This window comes from Epinephelus moara, chromosome 16 (assembly GCF_006386435.1).
Source record: "Epinephelus moara isolate mb chromosome 16, YSFRI_EMoa_1.0, whole genome shotgun sequence".
Classification (NCBI taxonomy): Eukaryota; Metazoa; Chordata; class Actinopteri; order Perciformes; family Serranidae; genus Epinephelus; species Epinephelus moara.
Window position 1 is genome coordinate 43,117,625 of NC_065521.1, and position 25,437 is coordinate 43,143,061.

The 25,437-nt window shown below is 39.7% G+C and overlaps 1 protein-coding gene across 1 annotated transcript in view; it reads left to right on the forward strand.

Annotated features, from left to right (window-relative positions):
* LOC126402875 (nucleolar protein 4-like) overlaps positions 1-25,437 on the forward strand; it is a 245,629-nt gene that overhangs the window by 52,254 nt on the left and 167,938 nt on the right. Inside the window, exons 2-4 of the mRNA XM_050065193.1 lie at positions 8,438-8,590; positions 12,210-12,321; positions 25,201-25,307. Coding sequence (XP_049921150.1) covers positions 8,438-8,590; positions 12,210-12,321; positions 25,201-25,307 — 372 coding nt within the window. The remainder of the gene's footprint in view (positions 1-8,437; positions 8,591-12,209; positions 12,322-25,200; positions 25,308-25,437) is intronic.

A 25,437-nucleotide genomic window follows, 5' to 3' on the forward strand; every position in this document is an offset into this window, starting at 1 on the left:
AAAGGTAACAATCGGCATTCACGCCTGGGTCAAATGACTCTGCAGTAGTCATGGGTATTTATCGACTCCTGCTCTGATTGGCAGTGATGGAAATACACCACCCAGGTGAACACGCTAATTTAAGCCCCTTTAACGGTGAGACACAATGACATGCCACCATAAAATACCGTCCATCTTCGCCCAAACAGCACTCAAACATCGTTCCAAGTGAGCCAGCACTGATTCTGAAATAGAGACAGAATAAGTTGGAGATATATAAAGAAGTAACCACTGTAAAGTTTTCACCAGTCTCCATGTAGGAGTGGGCGATATATGGAATATACTCGATGTACAGCGCCTTGCTCTACATGGGATGTAGCAAGTGACTATATCGCAACATCGAGTTTTAATAGTCATGTCATTTTTGAGGCACCGCTATGATACTTCCTTTGGCATTTCGATTCTCACACTCTTTCCTGTTGCTCTCTCTCTCTCTCACAGACACAAACGTAAAGAAGGACTCACTGATAGAAATGCTTTTTTTTTCTTCTCTTAATGGTAACTGTTATTTTGGTTGGTTTTGTTATTATTAATAATGAAGAGAAGAGTGATAACACATTTTGTATTTAATTAAATCTATATTTATGAAATTGTGCATGGTTGCTAGCCTCTATGCGCAAAGCTTCACACAAAAAGCATAAATATATGCAATGGACTTAGTATTGATTTTCACGAATTGTAAGACGTGGAAAGAAACATTGCAATAAAGTATTAAAAAAAGAAAGACTCACAAACATGATAAGTCACACACACTTCCCTGAACATCCAGATCACTTTCGCCTGAGCAGGCAATATGAAGGGCTCCAGACTGCTACTATTCAGTTGCATTTTGCAACCATGGAGCACCAATGCGACTTGCAAATATTATTAATATATGAACTGGAGAGCTATTAGTTTGTTTCCAGCTTACAGTGAATAAATCATCATGTTTAATGGGGCTGCGGTAACAGTTTAACTTAATGAGATAAGCGACCGTGTGAGCAGGGAAGGGTATAACTTTGTACCTGCAGGGCTCCAGAACATGACACATTTTGTGACCATGGAGCACCAGTGTAGTGTGCAAATACTATTAATATATGAACTGGAGAGCTGCTAGTGTTTTTCCAGCTCACAGTGAGTAAATCCTCACGTTTTAAGGTGCAGCAGAAACAGTTTAACTTTGTGCTAACAGCTAGCATCTGACTGTCGACAGGACGCTTCAAATTCAAAGAAAAAACATTAACACTCCCAGGCCGAGCCGAGCCAGGTGCTTTAAAATAAAAGCACCTTTGATTATTTAATTATAACAATACTTTATTCAACTTTATCATAACATTATTCATTTAAATTTGTCATAAAAGTAGTTTAATTAACTTTACTATGACAGTAGCTACTTTATTTAACTTTATTGTGACTGTAGTTCATTTAATAATTTTGTGTTTTAGTAGTCTTCAGTACTTTAGAGAAGATTTCAAAATATTGTGGTATGTGTGTGTGTCACGATATAACCTAAAATATTGTGATATTATTTTTAAGCCATATGGACCAATCTTACCTTCATGCTGCTTTCTACTGTTTTCGAACCTGTTTTCCAGCCTGTCGGTGATGTCGAATGTGACATACCAGTAAAAAAAAAAAAAAAGGAAAGAAAGAAAGGTATGCGTGTTTACTGCAAAGCTGTGTACATCTATAGCCTATTTTTAGCTGTTTTTCCCATGTTTAAAAAACACACGCACACATGCTAATTTGTTGGAAAAGGGGCCTCTCTAGTCTAGTCTAGTCTTTCTCTCTGTTTCTTTGTCTACAAAACAAACACCTTTTCCCAACCTTTCCAGTCCCTCTTCTCACAGAGGTACACCTCATATCCCCTCAGCCTTGTGGGGAAAAAAGGGTGGTTCCCAAGACTTCCTGGTATTCCCATGTTGTTGTGAGACGGACAGATGCAGAGAGAGATACAGAGAGCTCAGTCCTCTGGGAAGTTTGGTTAACATGCAGCAGGAGTAGAAGTCTAATCCCAGGGTTGCTCAGTCATTTAACGATAATTATGCATCATGACTTTGTTTCACACCATTAAACATCAGAGGAAATTGGCATGTTGGCAACACTAACACATGTCATTATGCTTTAAATATCTACAGCAGCTAAGTGCCCTTTTATGACATGAATTTCACTTCATAAATGTTGTAATTTTACATGTTGCCATTATGTTTGAAAACAATTACAAGTTATTCACCTGGAAAAGTATGAAATGTGTGAACGTAAAGCAGTCGCATTACTGTCTGTGGACAAGTCAGGGTGCTTTGGCTACGCTCAGACTGCAGACTGCAGGCAGAAGTGGCCTCATATTGTTTTGCTCATATGTGACTCAGATCTGTTTTGTTTTTTTCATAACAGTGTGAACAGCACAGATAATTCTGATTCAGCTCAGTCACAGGACTGTCATTTTGTAACCTCAGTCTGAACTGTCACATCGGACTTCATGTGACTTTTACGTCACTCACAGATTGGTCTTTTCAACTGAGTGTCTTGTTACAAGAGTCTTGTGAATCGGCACTGACAGATAGTTTAAAGTACCTCCTGACATCCTGAAATTTTGGATGAAATCCATTTCACTGAATCCGTTCACATCACATTCCTACAACTGCTGACTCCGACTCCACATCCACGCAAACCTCTGTACAGATGTAGCAACTGTTGTTCCACAAAAAGCCGTAATTAAAAATCCAGCTGTCTTTCTCCTCATCCTCGTCATCATCTTTTATTTATTTTTATTTTAACCTTTATTTTACCAGGAAATAGTCCCATTGAGATTCAGAATCTCTTTTGCAAGGGAGTCCTGGCCAAGACAGCAGCATAATAGTTGCACTAAAAAATACAATAGGTTAAAACAGACAACATGAAACAAACAGTTACAAAACAGTTGGCAATTCACTTCAAGACAGTAATCACCAGCAGCGCTCAGTAACAGGACATGTGCATTCAGTACTCAAATAGTCCTTAATCCTACTTTTAAAATGTTCCATACTTGGCAGGTAATCCATTTTAAAATGTCTCTGTAACTCACACCAGGACGAGGGTGCGAATACTTTAAAGGCACTTTCACCAAAGACAGTTCGTGTTCGAGGAACGACATACACAATTTGTCCATCTGACCGAAGATTACAGCTCCTGGCGACTTTAGGAATCAAGAGAGAACATAAATAAGAAGGCAAATCAGGCAATATGGCCTTATAAAGAAAAATGTACCAATGTTCCAATCTACGATTGTGCAAAGAAGGCCAACCAACACTCTCATACAAGCTGCAGTGATGAGTACGAAAACCAGAATCAGTTACAAACCTTAATGCAGCATGATACACTGAATCCAGCATTTTCAGAGAAGATAAATTTGCATGCATATATAAAATGTCACCGTAGTCAAGTATTGATAGAAATGTTGCTTGTATAAGTCATTTTCTCGCACTAAAGGAGAAACAACATTTGTTTCTGAAATAGAAACCCAACTTAACCCTGAGTTTTTTTGTAAGACACTCAATGTGATGTTTAAAAGACAAATTTTCTTCTAAGAAAAATCCCAGATATTTGTAGACTGATACTCGTTCAATCACTTTGTCATATAGTGTAACAATCTGACAAACATCATCATCTGTATTCTTTGACTTCGAAAAGCACATCATTTTAGTTTTGTCAGAATTGAGTACGAGTCTCAATTTATAAAGATTTTTCTGAACGATATTAAAGGCAGATTGCAGATGTTCTATGGCGCTTGCTAATGATGAAGCAGAACTATACAAAATGGTGTCATCCGCATAAAAATGAAACTTTGCGTCAGTTACATTTTGACACAAGATATTTATATAAATAGTAAATAAAATGGGACCCAATATGGACCCCTGGGGGATGCCATTTTGAATAATCAAGGAGTTGGAGGATACACCATCAACCTGAACATTTTGTGTTCTCCCACTCAAATAGTTTCCAAACCATTTGACAGCTTTTGAAGATATTCCAATATCCACCAATCTCTGAGACAGGACAGAGTGGTCAACTGTGTCAAAAGCCTTTGACAGATCTAAAAACAATGCAGCACAATATTCTTTAGAATCAATAGCACTTAAGTCATTTAACACTTTCATAGTGGCAGTGACAGTGCTGTGTTTTTTACGAAAACCAGACTGCAATTCATTTAAAATGTTTTTTGTTGTTAAAAAATCTTTCAACTTGTCACTTATGAGCCCTTCTAACACCTTTGCTAAAACAGATAGTTTAGATATCGGCCTATAATTATTGGGATTTGATGGGTCGCCACCTTTTAATAAAGGAGTGACATATGTTGTCTTCCATACATTAGGTATTATTCCAGTTTTATAGTCAGGTTGAAAATATGTGTCAAAGGTTCTGCAATATGTTCAGCCGCAATTTTTAAAAAGTAAGGATCCAACCCATCAGGGCCAGAGGATTTCTTGGTGTTTAACCTTATAAGAGCAGCATAAACCTCCTCTATAGTAACAGGAACAAGATCAAAATCAAAAGGTACATTTTCCCTGGGCAAAGAGTAATCCTCTTGACACATCTCTTGTTGTGTTTCACGCTCAAACAACAAACCAGAAGATATAAAGTGCTGATTCAAGGAATCTAACATACTTTTTTTGTCTGTAATAATTTCATCATTCAGCTTTAATGCATTTGGCAGCACAGTGTCCCTGGAGCCTGAAGATAATGATTTAATAACTTTCCAGAATTTAGAAGGGTTGTTTGTACTGTCACACATTTCTTTAACATAAAAATCTGATTTAGCTTTACGTATTTGAGAGACACATTTGTTCCTCAGGTGCCTAAAATGTTGCCAGTCTAAATTATTTTTAGATTTTCTTGCAGTTGCCCAAGCAAGATCTCGCTCATGAATTATATCAGACAGTTGCTCTGAGAACCACGGATTATCACGTCCTTTAATCTTATATTTTCTAAGAGGAGCATGCTTGTTTATAATGTCCAAAAATAATGATTTAAAATATTGCAATGCCATCTCGGGCTCTGGGATCAAATTTACCTTGGTCCAATCACAAAGATAAAGGTCATTTAAAAAAGCTTGTTCACAGAACAACTTAAAATTTCTCTTAATTATGATACGTGGTTTACATTTTGATAACCTTGTGTCTCTCACACTAGCAATAACGCAGTGATCACTAACATCATTTGCAAAAACAGCAGTAGCTTTGAATTTCTGTGGAACATTGGTTAAAAACAAATCAAGGAGCGACGACTTCTCAGGATGTTTAAGGTTTGGCCTAGTTGGCGAGTCTATAATTTGGGTCAAATGCGCTGAATCACAGAAGCATTTAAAAGAATCAGATGCAGGAGTTAACCAGTCCCAATTTAAATCCCCCATTAAAACCAATTCATTATAATTTATAGATGACAAACAATCAGACAACGAGGATAATGTATCCTTTGATGCAGAAGGAGGTCTGTAACACCCCACAACTGTCATAACACAGCTCTTTGTAAATTCAACTTTCAATACGAGCAATTCTCTTCTCACCGCTGGCTTCCACTGCACCTCAACTTATAAATGAAACACTGAACGCTGGCTTCAGTAGCCTCCATGTTTAATAATATGTGAGATTGCATGGTGTTTGACCATTTTGTTATTTTTCTTTGCACCTGCAGGTCAGTTCAGGACCGTGAGCACTTCACACTGGTATCTGATATTGGCTGTGTTTTAAACAGCTACACAAAAAATTGGATCTGATCAATTAATGGAATCGAGTACTGAGGCTTGCATGTGAGCGTAGTCGAGAGGTTTGTGAAATGTGAAACGAGCCTCCCTCGAGTGTGGTCGTGATAAACAGTCATAAGTCAACTCAGACTAACTTTCAGAATCCATCACCAACGCAGCCTGTCAGAACACTTGTCTTCTTTTTTATGAACAGGAGGCGAAGAGTTGACGTTCAAATCCCCACTGGAGCCAGAAAAGTTCCGTCTGCAATATGTGACGAATGCTTGATGCCAACAAATGCAGCATAATAATTTTCTGCCTGTAATCAACAAGACTAAAGATCACAGAATGTGATGCAACAGAATAAACTTGAATTGATTTGTATCTGTAGTCACGCAGCTTTAATGAGATCTGCAAGCACCAGTCCTCTGATCTCAAATGTAAAAGACACTCTGCTCTGAAAAGCCTGTTTGTATGAATCTCACCAGCAACTCTTCAGAAACAGAGTTACTGTGAATTACAGATGACTCATAACTTAAACAGAAAGTTGTAAATGAGTTTTTAATAGTGCAGAGTAAGGACAGGAGTCAGTAACTGAGTTTGCATTTGAAACGAACATCCTTGTTTTCATTTTCTGTTTGTGGTCTAGTGAGAAAGTGCTGCAGGTTTCAGGTCTGAAGACTGTGAGGCACCATGAGGAGATTAAATCTTCGCACTGATGCTCAGGACGCTGGAGCTGTTTGTTTGCCTCCACTTTTAATTTTTTTTAAGTATCTTTAACATAATTTTTTTTCTTAAATCTTAAGTTAAAACTTTAGCATTTTATTGATTCAGTTGTTTTTGTTGCTAGTTTTCTGTTTTCAAAGTGTCCCTGGTTGACTTACAATCTAATTTATTATTGTTAACATTACTAAAGTCACATCATCACAAACAGACGCAGGGCTGCAACAAACAACTTCACTGTCACTTCATTTGTTTTTGTTTTTTTCTCCCAATAATTTGATCAATCATTTTCTCAGAAAGTAGTGAAAAACACAAGTAACAAATTCCCTAAACTCACGTGTCATCATGTGTCTTGCTTTGTCTGACCAGTAATCAAAAACCTGGATATAATCACTTTACAGTGATATGGAGCGGCAGTAGCTCAGTCCATGGGGACTTGGCTTGGGAACTCTAGGGCCGCTGGTTCAAGACCCCACACAGACCAACCATGGAGTGTGGACTGGTAGCTGGAGAGTTGCCAGTTCACCTCCTGGGCACTGCCAAGGTGCCCTTGAACAAGGGATTGAACCCCCAACTGCTCAGGGCGCCTGTCCAAGCAGCCCCCCTCGCTCTGACATCTCTCCATTTAATACATGTATAGGTCCTGTTTGTGTGTCTGTGTGATTAATAAAGTTTATCGATATGAAACACTGAAAATCAGCAAATCCTCGCAGATGAACAACTGTAATATTTGTCATTTTTGCATGCATATATTAATTAAATTGCTATTAGTTTTCTGTCTATCGCCTAATAGATTTATGAATTTTATTTTTTTTTGTTTTATTCCTGCACGAGGCAGAAGCATCACTCCCTGAGCTGTTGATAGTCTTTATATCTGATGATTAAACTTTAAAAACATGATGCTTTTTTCTGTCGTCTGTCATCTGTCTATCACTTTCTGAATAACGTTTAGGGGGAAATAAGCCGTACTATTTTGATATGTATTACACCTAGTTTAAACAGTTTTAATGAGCTTTGGGAGTTTCTAGATGCAACAAGTGACATCATCCAAACACTGAACCATATTGAGCTGACGCCTCAAACATGTTTCTGTCACAATGGATCCATTCTCACACTTGAATTCACTTTTTGAGCTCATCTTGAGTGTTTTGGTTTAGACATCCCTGATTTGATTCTGTTTGGGAATCTTTGTTGCCAATCACTTTGAGCCTTTTTACACCTGGTATGAAGATGTGTTTTGGTGATCTGAACACAAGTGGACAGCGGAGACACATCGACGTTCACACCTGTGTCTAATGTGTCTCCAGCTGACCTTTTGGGCTTAAATTTTGTTAACTAACTACGTCACTTATGCTACAAGGTCAAAGGGCCTCGCACACAGTTATAATGTTCACACTCTTGCTAGCATGCTCGTCACGTTAGCCATTGGTGTAGTGTTTTTGGGAGAGGGACGCAAAGGACACATTCCCCTCAATATTTAGGATATGTGCTTTTGTCCCCCCCAGTAAAAACATGAAAGTAGTAGAGATTTATTGACACAATTAAAGACATTGCACCATAAATTGATGCAGAAAAGGAACAAATTGGTGCATGTAGGAAATTAAATGTTTGCTGTCAGCAGAATTCAACATGGCAAAACGATGGACGGGCACTTCTTTGTTAAATGGGCAAGTTATAGAGCGTTAGTGCGCTGTCATCAAAACAACCTCGGCCAGCATTGATGATGTAGAGCTTGTCAGAAAAAGATATGAGGTCAGATGCGTCTCAGACCACCTCGGCAAGTGGTCTGAGTGATTGGATCACAATGCGTCCTGGTGGTCGTTTACACGCAAGCTGTCAGCTTGTGATCGAATCACCCAACACACGTTAATAACAGCTATAAACAGACTCGTTGTCGTCATGTCTCCTGTCTGTCTTCACTGTAAACTTTTGATCAAAAGCCAAAAAGTCTAAATGTCTCCCCCTCTGTGTTCCCAGTGTGTGGACGGTGTATCAGGGGTCGACTCGTCCCTGAAGCGCGTGGCGGTGGTGGAGGATTTCTTCGACATCATCTATGCCATGCACGTGGAGATCAGCACCGACCCCGGCAAAGCTCCAAAACACGCCGGCCAGAAAAAGACCTACAAAGCTGTAAGAGTCATATCCTGTTAGCCTTTATACGACATGCTGAGAGTACTGCTTTGTGGCAGACAGTTTCTGCTTTCATTCTGAATTTAAATATCTGATTATTTCTGGTTTCTTTCTGTCATCTTTATTGTTTCATCTTCATCGTTCGCTCTCACTCTGTCACCTCTCTCTTTTTCGTTTTCACACCTCTTTGTCTCCTGTGTCTCAGGCCGCCCTCCAACCTCTACCCTGCAGAGTGCATTCTGTCTTTCATAACTTGTGTCATCTGTTGCTTAACACTCTGTCCTCTCCCTATCTCACCGTCATTTTCTCTCTTCCTCTTCTTCTGGGCTTCATTCCTCTTTTACTGTCTCGTAACATTTCAGTTTCTGATCAGATGAATTTCACTCTGAATCTTTCTGAAACTAAACTGGCGGACTCAGCCAGTCAGTTTTGACTTTCACTTTGTGTGTTTTGGTATTTTGATAAGAAGGTGTCAGTGGAGCTGCCTTTTTTTTTCTCTTCTCACTAAAAATCTTTTAAGTTTTTGACAGCTGGAGAACAAACTATTAATTTAATTAGTTAAGAAAATAATTGGCAGATTAACTGGTGAGGAAAATAATTGTTAGCTGCTGCCCTACTTGAATTTTTTATTCCAAATATTTCTGCTGCTGTATGATTTTGAAATTAAAAAACTGTCAGAGAGAGAGGAAAAAAGAGAGTCCATTGAATTAATTTTGAAACAATAGAAAATGAAAGGTAACAGAATGTGGACATCTCACAGTGTGTGTAAGTGGGTTACCCTCATTATCAGCATCGCTGTTATTCCAGAATTTCTCTTCCACTCCACCTTGGTTTTCCTTTCTTTGTCAACCCTTTCCAGAGACCTGCACTACGAAGCCATTTCAGCATACCAAGGATACGTTTCCGTTATCTGGCTTCAGTAATTCTAACAGCTAATTAACAGTGTGGATATTTTTTCTAATAAATTACGAAATGTGTTTGTATTTCATCACACAGGTGTCTCATGTTATTCTGAGCTGCAGTGACAGAATCAGAGTGTAATCAAAGTATGTGACGGCCACACTGTCAAAGTTAAAATGCAGCTAAAGTCATAATTATGTGTTTAGTGTCGTAAGTGATCTGTTTGTTAGAATGTCTGTTTTAAAACCAGAGTAATCACAGAAAGATTCTGCTGACCTATATAAGTATACACACTCTGTTTTTACCTGTCTCTCCGGACACTTCTTTCTTCAGTGATCTGATTGGTCAGAGGTCTGGCTGTAGACAGGTTGTGATCTGATGCTTTGAACATAACCTGGTCAGCATAAGTTGCCACGGTAATTTATCCCAGTAAAAAGAGAACCAGCTTCATAGCACTGAAAACCCAGAGTTAACCCTGTAGTTACCTCGCTAACTTCAAATCCTGCTTCTTAGTACAGGCCTCTGGCTTACCTAAGTTCAGCTAAGTTCAGTTTAATTCAGCTCAATTCAGTTCAACTTTATGTATCCCAAAGGAAATTCTTGTGCCAAAGAATGCTTCAAATTACAGTAACAAAGAAAGGACTGCAGAGGAGATACAGGAACACCAATACAGCTGGACTGGAGAGCCACAAAAAGGTTCACATGTTGAGATCAATGCAATGAAATGTTGATTTATTGGAACATCTGTGCATTGATGATAGTGAAGGACTGAGACGTTTATTTTTTGCACTTTGAGCACTCTTCTTTTTGTGCACGTGTGTTCTAAATAAATCAACATTATTTTGCACTGATCTCAGCCTGTGAACCTTTTTGTGGCTCTCCAGCCCAGCTGTATTGGTGTCTGTATCTCCCCTGCCGTCCTTTCTTGGCTGTCCATTGTACCAACGTGCCCAAGATAAACTTTATTGTTGCCTTAGCCAGTACCAGTAACCAGTAACAACCAGAAAAAACATTGGGTTCCCTGGGTCAGGGTCATGCATGAGTTTTAACTTGCAGTCAAGATATTCAAATATACAAGATTCACAGTGTTTAAGGAGAAAGAACCAAAAGCCAGTGTCTAAAAATGCAGCTTGCACATATAGGATATATGATAATACTGGACCTAATAAATTATGCAGCCATTATCCTAAACATAACTCTAACCTCAAAGTTCAAACCAAGTTTAAAAGAAACTGTTAAACCTGTGGAGACCTTCAGCTGATGATGGAGGCGGATGTTCAGATTTTCAGTTCTGGAGTTTAGAGAGAGCTGACAGTAAACCAACCAACCTGTGCTGTTGGTGCTTATGTATTTCTGCTCTGGTGACACTGCCCTCTTTTGGTGAAACAGAGTAAGTGCAGCTTCCACAGCTTGATCTCTGTGCAGAGGGACAAAGCTGAAACAACTCTGTCTGTCTTCTGTTTATGTCCCTTTTTTATTACTTTTTTTTTTACATGTCCTGTCCTTCCATTTTATTTAATAGCAATTTGCATGTATCTTTTTCTGTCTGTCTTCTTTAAAAAGCAACAACACACAGATTAGGTTGGTCAGACTGTCCTCTGTGTCCTTCCACAGTATATATGATGTATATACAGTATAGTTGAAGCCAGGAGCTGGTCTGAGTGCCACCAAAGGCTGTGAGTGACATTTGCCTTTGCTTTACCCCCTCCTTTCTTCACACACACACACACACACACACACACACACACACACACACACACACACACACACACACACAGAGTCCATGCTGCACAGCAACCCCCCATCCACCCATGCTGGCTATTTTCCACCCTTCCTCCCCTCCTCTTTTGTGTCTTTGTGCCTCCCTTCCAGAATAAATGTTTGATTTATGCATATGCACATTCAAACACACCCACTAATTTATAGACCTCATATCCTCGGCATTGCTGAGGAGTGCAGTGACTCTTAAAAAAAAAAAAATCCATCTTTAAATGCTTTGAGACAAACAGGTAATGGAGGCCGGTCTCTGCATTCTGGGACCATTTTTTTATTTGGTGAAATGTAGACAACATGACTTGAATGATAAAGAGCTCTAACAGAAAATGTTTTAGTGGTTTAATAATCAACTGTAAATATTATATTTTGGTGTCAGTCCGTCAGACTGAAGTTGTTGTTTGTAGCACTCTGGCAGGAGATTATAGTACGGACAGATCACACGTCTTTGGGGTAAAAGAAGTGACTCTCACTTTCTATCAAGTGAAACTTCCTTCCTCAGATTCTTACCATGTCTATGCAACTCAGGGCTGTTAAAAAGTCATTCTGGGAAATAAAGAAATTAAATTACACAACATTGCTGCCAAACTGCGCCACACAAAGTATGAACATGAGGGAAAAAACATAATTTCCCAGATAACTGTGCAGTGTGTTTTTGCAGAAGCTATTCAGTCATAAACATCCACTTTCCTCTCTTTATGTAACAAAACTTTTCAGTGCTTCAAATGTTTCAACACTAAATGCACATTATGATCATTATGAATCGTTGAGATCAGAAAAGTGACAGGTGAAAATAGATAATGTAGAAGAAATGAAGTCTGTCTGCACTGTGCCTCTGTTCAGATACCACCATTAAACCACTCAGACGCTTTTTGTGTCATCGGTGCTTTCAGAAACTAGACAAACAGTTTGAACAACACTGTCTCTTTCTATGTCTCTTTCACAGATAGCCGAGACGTATGCCTTCCTGCCCAGAGAGGCGGTGACTCGTTTCCTGATGAGCTGTGGAGAGTGTCAGAAGAGGATGCACATCAGCACCACAGGACAGGACTACAAAGGTACAAACACACAACACTGCAGCAAACCTCCAAGTCAGCGAGTCCTCTCGACTCAGTTTGAGCAGGAAGATGTTTTTTATGCAGCACAAACTGCAGCCAACATCTTAGTGGGATCATTCCAGTTATGATCCTGCTGCTGTTTCAATGCAGTCTTATCTCTTTGGCACAAACAAGTGATGATGGCTGTTCATTTACTATAAAGTGTATTATATTTACCCTCAATCATTTTATTTGTGTCCGAATTCTGAGCGTGAAAATGCACTTTTTAAAAGGGAAACTCTGCAGATATCAAAGTCTGTTTCAGTGTGTTCTAAAAAAAATCTGTTCTATAAAGGCCTTGTTGGGGCGAAATTCAGTGAATAACCACAGGTGATGTCACTAGAGTCAGCGTCAGTTTGGTCTGGAAAAGTTTGAAAATGAACAAAAATTTAGGGGTGTGGAGTTAAAAGAAGTGAGTTTATCAGACTGCTGTAGCCCGCTGCTCATCCCTGCTGCAGGCCAGAGGCTCCAGGCTACAGTAGCTGCTACTAGCATAATTGTCAGGTAACCGAGTTGTATTGTGGGTAATGCAGGCACCAGGTTTGACAAGAAGGAAGAATGTGGGAAATAAAAAAGATAATTTTTGGTTCTGCTGCGTCGATTTTGTTTTTTGGAATCAGATTCACTTTAAAATTAGCTTTATTCCCCATGTACTAGGGTTGTAACGATCCATCAATCTGGATCAATATATCGTTTTAATAATCAACCGTCCAATCATCGATTCCAAGTGAAAACATTAATCCATTTCATCACCTTTAGGATATGCCTTTATTTTGAAATTCTGTGTCACCGTCAAATAGCGGCAGGTGATGGGAAACAGCCAAGAGGACGATGAGGATATTATTTATTTATTTATTTAGTGTGAAAATATTTTCGATTTTAGAGAAAATGCGGGTCAACAGACAGAGCATGTGCTGTATGTAAACGATGCTGTTATGAGATAAAAGATGATGTAATGCTACCTGACTGGCCAGGCCTCTTACTCTGCTAACTTCTTTCTTCAGCAACGTTAGCTGCTCTGTTTCCGCAATGTTTGGCTTAAAAAACGTGCACGCAGGCTGAAATTCAACGGTGCTTTTCTGTTGGGCGATACAGAGACTTCAACCAACAGTGAGCAATAAAACTATAAATAATACATAGATGTATTTGTTAAGCTACGAGTAGAGGAGAAGTCTGTAGCTGCTAGGCTAATTTATGCAGTGTAAAAGTGCTTGAGCTAATAATGAGTGACCTGCAAAAAACAGCTGACATGCCTCTGAACCTTGACAGTTATTATTTAGCTGAATTTATACTTTATACAATACTTTTGTTAAATGACCTTGTTATTATTACTCCATGTTTTATGGCTGTTTGGGGAAGTGTTCCTTCAGTGCTTAAAGCCAGGTGTCCCTGAAGTTTTATGAAGAAGATGATGGTTTGGGTTAAAATGAAAAAAAAAATCTTTCAGAAAGGTCTTTCTGGCAGAAAGCCCCAAAGGTTAACTTATCCCATGTGCCATTTTATGTTTGTTAGTGGAGTCAATTAAAAGTGAACTTTACTGCACTGGAGCAGTTACACTTAGTTGTTTTTATCTTTATGGCCAAAAGCAAAAAGAAAAATGTGTGGCATCTTCTTCTGTACCTGATTGCTTTAAATGGTCTGATGATATCATCTAATATGGATTATTTTATAAAACAACAACAACAACTAACAACAAAATTAAACATATATTAAAGCGAAGTGTTTGTTAGTTGTGAACAATATAATTTGTGAAATTATAAATTTCACAAATTTATAATTTTGTGATATTGAATGGTTGGATATGTACATTTCTGTCATCGTGAGTGTGACAGTGTCATCAGAGTGCAGCGATTCATCCGTGGAGCACTCTTTTAGATATTTTGCCACTTTAACTGCAGCAGCCAGAGGGAAGTAAAACCACAACCAAAACTTTTCTCCATCAGAGGCCTGTGGCAGCAGAGTTCTCTCAGAACAGATAAAACAACTTTGGAAAGTATCTCAGCTGATTGACGGATGATTTTAAATCCATCACCACAGGCCTTGTCTATAAGGTAAAGCAGAGACAGTGTGTGTATCTTAGTTCACTGTAAATTCTATCAGAAAGGATTAAATGATTTTATTTGTGTTTCTTTGTGTGTTGCTTATACTTATTTTTTGCCTTTAGTTCTTCCTAATGCTGCTCTGTGAAACTAATGAGCAAACTGAAGTGTAAAATCACTGTCAGAGTCGACATGAGCAGATAAAAGAAGATGAATGATTTTAACACTGTAAAAACATAAATTTAGTCAGTATTTCCACTGGTGATCCTCTCTTCTCTCTCTTTCTTCATTCACTTAATTCCACTTCAGTTTAATAGAATTTAACAGTTTATATTGGCATGAAATTGAAGCCTGATACTGGCAAAGAAAAATATGAAGTCTCCTCTCGCTCTGCTGTTTTTCTTCCTCTGCATCTCCATTAAAACATGAAAGCTCAAAGGAATCCCTCCTGTCTCTCACTCTTCTTCTGCATCTTTATCATCTCTCTCTTCTATTCACCTTCTTTCCCTGAAATGTCTTTCAATTAGAGTCCGTCTCACCTTTTTTCTTCGCTCCCCTCGCTTCTCTTTCTCACATGTTTGCTCTCCCCCTCTCTTGACAAAGTCGTCAACACGTCGTCTGATTGTAAAGAAACAAAAATAAAATCCAGCAGATTCAAAAACACGGAAAGTTTTCTAAAAAAAAAAAATCCACTTCACTTGCACTGATAAAACTTTGCAGCAGTTATCTTGTTAAGCTTTTATTTATTTTTCTGACAAATAGTACATTTACAATTTTACAAATCACATTGTTTTATCCAGATTTATATTCCTGCGACGTAAATCTGGGTGGAAGCAGGGGTTTGTTTTTAATGAGAAATAAAGAGTGTGTGAAATATTGAATAAACACATTCTGTATCTGTTTTTAAAGCTGAAATATGCATCGTTTCTCCTCGAGATAAAAGGCGTGTTGTCACAGTGGTCCTGCCTTCCTCGTGCCAACACACCTGTCAGTCATGTTGATGAGCAGCCTGTGGCCGAGCTGAGCGGCGTCTGTGAAGTCTCCACAGGATCTGAGCAAGGAGACAATTAAAGATCCAACTAATGGTCACTGATTTCTGATGTTAAGTTCCACTGTGTTTTCCTTTTTTCTGACTTACCTTCGTTCCACTAAAAATGATACTCCAAAACTAATTTAATGTAAACGGAGAGATGTAAAGTAAGAATGAGCAAACACATGTACAAACAGTCCGATGTGGAGAATTCCCTCTGTTTGTTACAGCAGTGTGTTGCTGCCATGCTAGAAAAAGAAAAAGAGATCAGTGTCATATTATAACGTAAAAAGTTTATTGTTATAACAAGATGTTTTTCCACGTTATTACGACCTGCAAATGTATCACGTTATACACGGGTTAGACTCAGTGTGGTTTCCATGGGAACGCAGCTAATTTAATCTAAAGTAGACTGAAAAACCACCCCCCTCAGTCACTTCATCCAAGTGCCGAGCGGACTCTCTGTGATACGTACTCCAGTAGTGTCCGTGGAGCCTTCCTGCCCCTCCAGCTGATCAATGAGAAGTGACGCTACCTCCAGAGGCTCCGACTCATTCTTCCTTTTGTGCAGCCCCATGCATTTTAAGTTAGTGTATGCATCCTTTTCACAGTATTATCCAGAGCAGAGTCTCAACAATATTCCTCATTTTATTCCTTCTCCACTCGCTGTTCATATTTCAAACACGAGTTTTACCTTATAACAACATGTTATAATAGGAGATAATTTATGTTATAATAAGATAAATGATATATTGTTTTAAAAAGAAATGTTTCTTATTACAACATGATGAGTTTGTATGTTGTAATAACATGAAAATATCTCGATGATGACATGAAAAACATCTTGTTATAACAATTAACTTTTAATGTTATATCATGACACTGATCTGTTTTTCTCTTTCTGGCATGACAGCAAATATGCTGTCGTAATTTGTGAATGTGAGTTGCTCACGAGTATTTCTGCTGTCAGGAAAGACATCACACAGCCTGCATTTATGATCCCACAACCTAAAGAAGCCAAACAAAACTTAAAGGAGTACTTCACTGATTTGACATTGAAATACAACGTTGTCACATCGGTCGATGAATCAATGCAGCAGATCCAGAGATAGGGTTTTTTTTTATTTCCACAAATTCATCTTCCTTGTCAAAACCTGGAGCCTACATTACCCACAGTGCAACTTATGATTCAGTTATGTATGTTAATAGCAGCTAATGTAGCCTGTAGCCTCCATCCTGCAGCAGGATGGGTAGCAGGCTCCAAAGGTCTGGTAAACCCACTCGTCGTCTTTCTAACCTCCAGATTTTTATCAGTTTTAAACTTGTAGTCTTCAGCTGATGCTGACTCACGTGACATCACTTGAGGACGTTTATCAGACTTCACATATGTAGACCTGTAAACATACTTTGGCGTGTAAAGCCTCCTACAGACTGTGAGAATTTAGCAATCTTTTAAGTTTAGTGCAGCTACACTGTGCGACATGGATCTACTGTAATGAACTTGTGTACGACATCAAGTTTGATGTCTGCAGACTGTACGATGACAGCGCCGACTGAATCACAGGCAACGATGTACGATGCAACAGCTTCCCATACTGAGTGCACGAGGATGCTGCACGGGTTATTACTTCTCCAACTGTGAAGCACAACATAGAGGGTTTGCTAGCTGCTAGGTTGCTCACCTGGAAGTTGTAACTCCGCCTCTATTTCCTTCCATGCTTCATCCTTCTTTACGCGATCATGGTCAGAGCTGGAGGACACATCATACAGACAAGGCTTCTGCTGCCACATCTCCACACGGTTTTCCTCTTTGCTGGAATTCCACACATTTATTTTAGGGCATTTTGCCTACATTACGAGCTGCTATCTGTCTGTTTGTTTGGGTTTAGCTCCAGTGATTTCATGCTGCATTTCTATTTCTAAATTTCTGACACTGTCAGAATTTTATCCCAGGCTGTTTAATTGTCAGACTGTGACAACGGCCATCCTTGGGCCTGCTCTTTGTGCGACGTACTGTAGGACAACCATTTTAGAGCCACAACCAAAGATATCACCACACTTCTTTCACGTTCGACATCTTTTGTCTGTGACAGCCCAAAATCGCACGGTGTATACCAGGCTTAAAATCTGAGTACTTTCTCCTTTTAGATTTGGTTTACATTTTGTCAAGTCCATCTAAAACAACACTCAGATGTTTGTTTTGCTGACAGGAAGAAGAGATCCCTTCCTGACAGGATTCCAGTTTCAGAGATCAAATGTAAAGTCCTTATTCTGTGCAAAAATATATTTCAAAATTCAAACTATCACAAAAGTTCAGCAGTCTGATTAATCCAAATTAAGAGTAGTATCTTCTTGCTCCTTCTTATACAAAACTCCCTTTTTGTTTTACTGTCCCTCTGCTGTAGCTCAGCAAGGTATCACTGTCCAGCCTTTGTTGTTTGTTTGTTTGTCTTTTAAAATTTAGAGCATAGTTTTTCAATGTAAGAAGCAAGGACTAACCTGTTCATTAAGGATATCTTTAAGGCCAGTATGAAGAGAAAAACCCAATTATTGCAATGTACACATGGCATGTGAGTATTGTTTTAAGACTAACTAAAAAAAAAAACAGGCAAACCTGTCCTTTGAGGAGCAACCAGACTCTGACATGTGTCGTTTGTAATAACAGGAATATGGAATGTATGGAAATATAACATTTAATGATGCCCTCAGTCCTTCAACAGGAAATATTGTCAGAGTATCTGAGCTTGGACATTTTTAGCTGCCAGCTGAAAGACAAGATGCTGACATCCATTTTACATTCCTCCCCATCCNCACACTCCCATCCCTCCCTCATCCCACCCCCTCCTGCTACCCATCCTTCCATCCCCCCCTCCAGCTTGTTCATCTCTCTGTTTTCTCTCCTCCATGCCTCCCACCCACCATCTCGCTTCCAGCTCTTCGTCTCTTTGCCATTATCCCCCTCTACGCTGCTCCAAGCTTCCTGTCCCATCCCTATCCCTCGTCGCCCCATTCTCTTTTCCTTTCCTTTATCGCCTTCTCTACCCATCCTCATACCCTCCATCCATCCTTCCATCCTTCCTTCACTCCACTTCCCCCCCTGGTTTTTCCTCCACGTCCCTCATTAAACAGAGGAGTCATTGGAGTGTCCTGTCTCTCTCCTCAATTAGCCAAATTAATGGCTTTTAACAAAGAAAATGGCCCAGGAAACGAGCTCATTTTCCACAGAGTCGGGGGGGAGAGGGAGAAAGAACCGGCGCTGCTGGGAGGGGCTGGAGGGGAAATCTGAAGTACAGGGTATAAAGAGACAGAGTGAAATGTAGAAGAAGAAGAAATAATACGAGTCTGAGCAGAGGAAGACAAAAGGAGGTGTAGAAGATGAGAGGTGAGAGGGGAGTCCTGGCAGGGAGAAGTTGCCTTCAAATGTCACTACATGTACCCCAAACCAGATTGAGACAGAAGCCTCGATGCTGCTGACATCATGGAGTCAGTCCTCTATGTGAAAAATGTAAAAGCTGTTGTTTAAAAAAAAAAAAAACGTGAGGAAGAAACTTCTGAACTCCCTCCTTTTTTTTTTTTTACATGAATTAAAACGAACCAGTTGTCTGTTTGGATCAGCTGATCACTGATTGAAAAAAAGAAAAGGTAAAATTACAAAATGAAAAATGAAGATATGATGTTTCCACAGGACATAATGGAAGATATTTAATTAGAAGATGAAATAAGCTGAGCAAACAATCGAACACACACACACACACACAAGATGAAATAAGCTGAGCAAACAATCGAACACACACACACACACACACACACACAGAGTAATGACAGCAGCCGTGATACTTCAGCTCAGTGTGTGTGTGTGTGTGTGTGTTGCCTTCACTGGCTGCCACTCAGAGAGAGAGAGCAGCTAATTGCCTTCCGACCCTGTGGGGGTTCGGCCTCTCCCCGACACATGCGCACACACGCACACACACACACACATGCACACACACGACCTCAGCCCTCTTTATCGCTACGCTGAAGTGACTCCCACTAAAGTTCAGCTGTGAATTATTAAATGCAATTAATCAGCGTGGACCAGGGCCATGTTTCATTGACACAGGCAGCAGGCTCACTGTGTGAGTGTGAGCGTGTCTGTGTGTGTGTGTGTGTGTGTGTGTGTGTGTGTGTGTGCGTAGGTTAGTGAGAGAGTTTTCTTTCCTTTAGGTAGAAAAATAAAAAATCAGCCTTCTCGTAACAAAATTGCAACTCAAGTGTGTCTGAATTTGCAGCACAGTGTCAGTGTTATCTCAATTTATTCTGGACATATTTATCACATGTCACCTCGTCCCAAAAGAGTGATCAATCTTCTGTTCTGTTTTTCCTTTTTAACGAGTTTTTTTTAGGAAGTCTTGTTTATCCAAATCAAAGTCCAAGGATAGACGGTGTTGCTCGCAGTGCAAATTGTAAAACCTTTTGAGTAATTTTAAGATGTGTAAATAAAATAAACTTGACTTAAACTGTTTAAGGCAGAGCAAAGTTAAAAGGACATGAGCTGAATACCAACAGTCCATTTATCTTTAGCTTAATTTTTGTGTTAAGTGCATAATTTACTGTGCACATTCTTTGCGTGCTGAGGTTTTTATGGTTTTTGTCTTGTTACAGATCTGAAGATGTTCCTCAGGTTTAAGGGACAGTTCACCCTGAAATAAAAAAAACAATATATTTCCTTTTACCTGTTCTGCTGTTCATCAGTCTAGATTGTTTTGATGTGAGTTGCAGAGTGTTGGAGGTCTCGTCCGTAGAGACGTCTGCCTTCTCCCCAGTATAATAGAACTAGATGGCACTCAGCTTGTGGAGCTCAAAGTGCCAAGAAAATAATTTGGAAAAACTCAACGTCAATGTCTCTTTCCAGAAATCATGACCTGGTTACTCAAGATAATCCACAGACCTTGTTGTGAGCAGTTTCATGTAGGAACTATTTTCTTTTTGTACCAAAATAAACCTGCCTGCTGTATCAAAGCATAACAATAAGTGTGCATCTACTCATGGACGAGAGGCTCGTGCTTGTTACAGTGCGAGATGTAACATAAACAGCGTCCTCCTCAGCTAGATGAGCTAGCAGTGGATGTACACTTCCCTCTGCGTAGTGATACGATTGTCGGGTCCAGGAATCATGACACAAGCAGTTTCGTGTCGGGACTATTTTCTTTATCCCAACTACTCCCATCAACCATGTCAACACACAGAAGCAAGTGTGCATCTACTCATGAGCTTGAGGCTTGTGCTCATGACAGTGTGAGATGTAAACATTATGTTAGCGTCCTCCTTGACTGTGCTGTAACGTTAGCTAGCTCAGTGGTGCTAGATGAGCTAGCAGTAGATGCATGTTTCCTTCTGCGTGGTGATACGGTTGGCAGGTGTAGTTCAGTAGAAAGAAAATAGTTCCTTCATGAAACTGCTCACAACAAGGTCTGTGGATTATCTTGAGTAGCCGGGTCATTTTGGAAAGAGACATTGCTGTAGAGTTTTTCAAGAAATTTTTTTTTTTTGGTACTTTGAGCACCACAAGCTGAGTGCTGTCTTGTTCCTTTATACTGGAGAGAAGCAGACATCTCTATCCTGTCCAAGATCATTGTTGTCCTGTCCGATCAGGGGTCTGGAGCCTCATGTTGAAGACCACGTGGCAGCTTTGTGTCACATAATCAGTCAGTTATCACACTCTGTCCCTCTCTGGAGAATACACACACTCTCTCTTTCTTCTCTTTCTTCTCTTTCTCCCGTCCTCCTACACGACTATCAATCACCAATCAATGATGACAGTCCTGTCTATTCTGCTAAGCCTTATTGATCTCATGCCCCGTATTCATGTCCATTCTGTAGATGCTCCAGACGTTAGACACGTCCTTTACGAGGTCAGGAGATTAATGACTGGAAGCAGAGGAGAGGAGTGTGGGTGATTGAGAGATAGTGTGGTTTATTGTGTGCTTTTATTTGGTGTTTTCTTTCTCTCCTTATACAACCCCGATTCCAAAAAATATTTTGACACAGTGTAAAACCAAAGACTGCAATGATTTGCTCATCCTGTTGGACCCATATTCAGTTGAATACAGTATAAAGACAAGACATATAATGTTCAAACTGATCAACTTTACTCTTTTTGTACTACTGTAATCGACTGAATTTAGGCCTAAGTTTTATGAAGTCAGGGTTGTAAGTGAGCTCTGTGAAGCAGAGAGAAGCTCCTGAAGTGGGCATTTGGACAGAGAAAGAAATGTATACCTTTAGTTTATGTTATAACTCTGCATCTCTTCACTCTCTCAAATCAAGTCAGCTTTATTTATATCGACCATGAGCACAAAATAAAAATTTGCGTTAAGGGGGGCTTCACAATCTGCACAGCACATCATTCTCTGCCCTTAGACCCTCGATCAGATAAGGAGAACCCATTTAAATATGGAAACAAACTGGGAAAAACCTCAGGAAGGATTCATCTCCCTGGATGGACAGACATGCAACAATGTCGTGTGTACCAAATAGACCAATAAGCAAAATTACTGTACGGACAATTAGGATGACTAAATTAAAGACATGTACGAAGACTATGGATCCAGGAGGATGTGAGGTGACTTCCAGGTGTTGCTGAACAGACCTGAGCCACACGGCGCCTTCTCAACCACAGACACCTGGAATTAGGACACACCACCCAAACACACACAAACAAATGATAGGCAGCTAACAGAAAGTTAAGACTTGAAGCTGAGTTCATAGTTTGGATTTAAAGGCCTTAACAGAGTCAGTCTGTTTCTCTTTGTCTGTGTTGCTCTCCAGCTCTAGAGGGTCCTCTAGTGTTGGCTCTCTGACAAAGCATGATAACAGACATCAGCATTAACAGTCGGTGGGTTTCAAAGACGACCAGCCAGCTTTCACAGATGAGATTATTATTATACATGCAGTGCATTTAGGGAATTATGAAAAGCTACGAATTGTAAAGTCATTATAGAACATTTTGAAAAGCTGAAATTGAGGAGGTGATGATGAAATAAAGATCTTACAACACAGCAGCACTGCAGGAAATACTATTTTTTCCTTGAGGCTTTGAAAGCTTTTGATTCAGGTGATAGTCTGTGGTGTTGTCAAGCAAATATTTTTGTTCTGTTAAGTGTCTTTCAGTCAGTGTTGGTACATGATCACCTTTCTATGAAGAAGCTGAATCACAATCAGTGCCACTGTTAATATCTATTGCAAGGGAGTTTTAAAAGTTGCAGAATGTGACTGATCAAGACTGCTCCTACATTATTATATTATTATTTTATCACACATTCAGTGCTCTAATCCCCAGTCCTTCACCGATTTAGTACCATTATACCTGTATATAATGTCTTACTAATGTCATTACTTGTGCATACACATTATATATCACTATTGGGATCAGTTGTCTTTAATAAGTCCTCCTTACAAATAGATGATGTTATTTTTATGAAAGGTATTAAAAAATGCTGTAGAATGGCTCAACCATACTGACTATGAAAAGGGCAGACAGAGACAAAGATCCCTCTGAGCAACACTTTAATACGAATAGAAGAAACCAGCATTGGTAAAAGTAACAGGAACAGGAAGCTTAACATCAAAATAGGTGCAGATTTAAATAGAAACTGTTTCCTTCTGAAGTATCAAGTGCACAATACTTCCTCTAACAAGCTGGAATAACAGGCAACATGCTGCTTTAGCAAAGCTCTTCTTGAAACTTCTCAACTGAAACAGAAGCTTAGACTAAGTTCAAAATGAAAATAAACTGAGTCACACTGGAATTTTTTGTACTTTTTTGTATGTATATCAGGTGTCAAAGTGCAAACAAAAAAGCATCAAATTAGACCCCATAGGTTCCAAAGGTCCAGGCTAATTATTTACATATTAATTATTAATGTTTGTTTATTAATTGGCCTCCGGCCTCTTGTCACAGGCCTCCAGGCAAAGCAAGGTAGGTATCCTCAGTCTGGGGTCAGCACTATTGTGACTAGATCATTATCAGCTTTATATACTAAGGACTGAGACATCACAGTTTAAACCTCTTCAGTCTTATCACTGCGAGGACCCAAAGAAAAACAGACTAACTCAATATTTAGAGCCCAGTTGCACCGCTGTGGTTCAGTAATGATCGAGGATCACTGACGCTTTCCTGGACTGAAAAACAGACTCAAAATACAAGTATACACATTATTCTCCCCTGTCATGGAACAATGACAACATTTACATGCCCCTATTCTGAAAAAGACAATATTCCTACAAGAAAATGAACATTCCACTAATACTCATGTTTACATGTAGCTGTTTATAGTCTGAGTATCGTGCCCTAACATGTCGTTTATCATGTCAAAATCTAAAAAGTGAAACGGCTGAAGTTGCTTGTGCCATTTTGCGTCTTTGCATCAAAGTAGGATTTTTTCAAACTTGTTGCACTGGTTGCTTACTTGTTGTACTCTGCGAACACAGTCTTCGTCTTTCATTCCTTCAACCAACTTCTTGAAAAGGTCAGTGTTGTGATATTTGTGCATATCCAAAAATCTGTTGATATCCAACTCTTTCAGTAAGTCTAAAAATAGGTGTGTTTCTACATCAGACCAGAAATGTGGGCTTTTGTTCGTCCACTATCTCAGGGCATCCTTGCTGCAGCATCCTTAGGTTCAGTTTCAACCTGTGATGCTCTGCTGCGCATCATCCCCTCTCTCTTTCCCCCTTTCACTTTAAAGCTTTCCCGTCCAATAAAGACAAAATGCCAAAAAGTAATCTTTAAAGAAGTAGATAAAATAAATAAATAAATATAATTAATGGGCTTTTCTTTTAAGCAGGCAACTCTATCCCAGCCTTGCAAACTTTTGGTTGGTTAGTTGGTTTGTGTACAACATCTCTGACAACACACAGAGCTGACCATAAACAGGCAAGAGGCTGTGTGTCGCAAATTGGGGTATAAACTGCAGTTAAGACGCATATTCTGAATGTGCTGTATACATGTCCAAAGAATACTATTAAAACCTGGATAATACCAGCATATGCCATCATATCTTTATTAGAAAATGCTAAATTTGGAAAAAGGCCTAATATTAGTGTGCATGTAAACGTAACAGAATTCCCGGTTTGAACCCGGGCTGGGGGAGCCCTTCTGTGTGGAGTCTGAATATTCTCCCTGTGTCAGCGTGGGTTTCCTCCAGGTGCTCCAGCTTCCTCCCACAGTCCAAAGACATGCAGGTTAATTGGTGTCTCTAAATTGTCCGTAGGTGTGAATGTGAGTGTGAATGGTTGTCTGTCTCTGTGTGTCATCCCTGTGATAGTCTGGTGACCTGTCCAGGGTGAACCCTGCCTCTCGCCTATTGTCAGCTGGGAAAGGCTCCAGCTCCCTCACAACCTCTAACAGGATAAGTGGTTACGGAAATATTTTACCTACTGCAACTGCTGCAAATGTTCATAATGTGTTCATATCTATCACTAATACTATCACACTGCACTGTGCTTTCTGCAGGTCTGGTTCGTGACTACACTGTATTTTGTTGTCTCGAAGCACTTCACCTGTTCATGTTGTTAAAAACTAAGGTTGAGTATTTTGCATATTCCAATTTGCCAATAACTGCTGCAGAGCCTCCCACGCTCCCTGCGAGCATCCTGTGCGGTGCAAAGCAGGACGTGCTGTGAAAGAACCTCCTTTTTCCCCCCGTGATGTAAACACAGCATCACAGGTAAAAATCAGGGGACAGATCTTTGTCACTGCTTGATGTTTGTCTTTTCTCTTGTCCTCTCCAGAGAACGACAGGCCGAGCTCCCTGGTGCTGGAGGTGATAGACTACAACATGCCTCTCACCACCACCTACATGAAACACATGAAGCTGCAGTGCATGAGCAACAACAAGGTACGTGAGGTCACTGCGACAGAGCTGCATGTTAAACAGCGGAGACAAGTGCGAGGCTGCGGTGTCACGTTGTTTCTGAATTTGTTTTTGTCTGTGCCGTCAGACAGAATATGTTTGTTTCTGTGCGCCC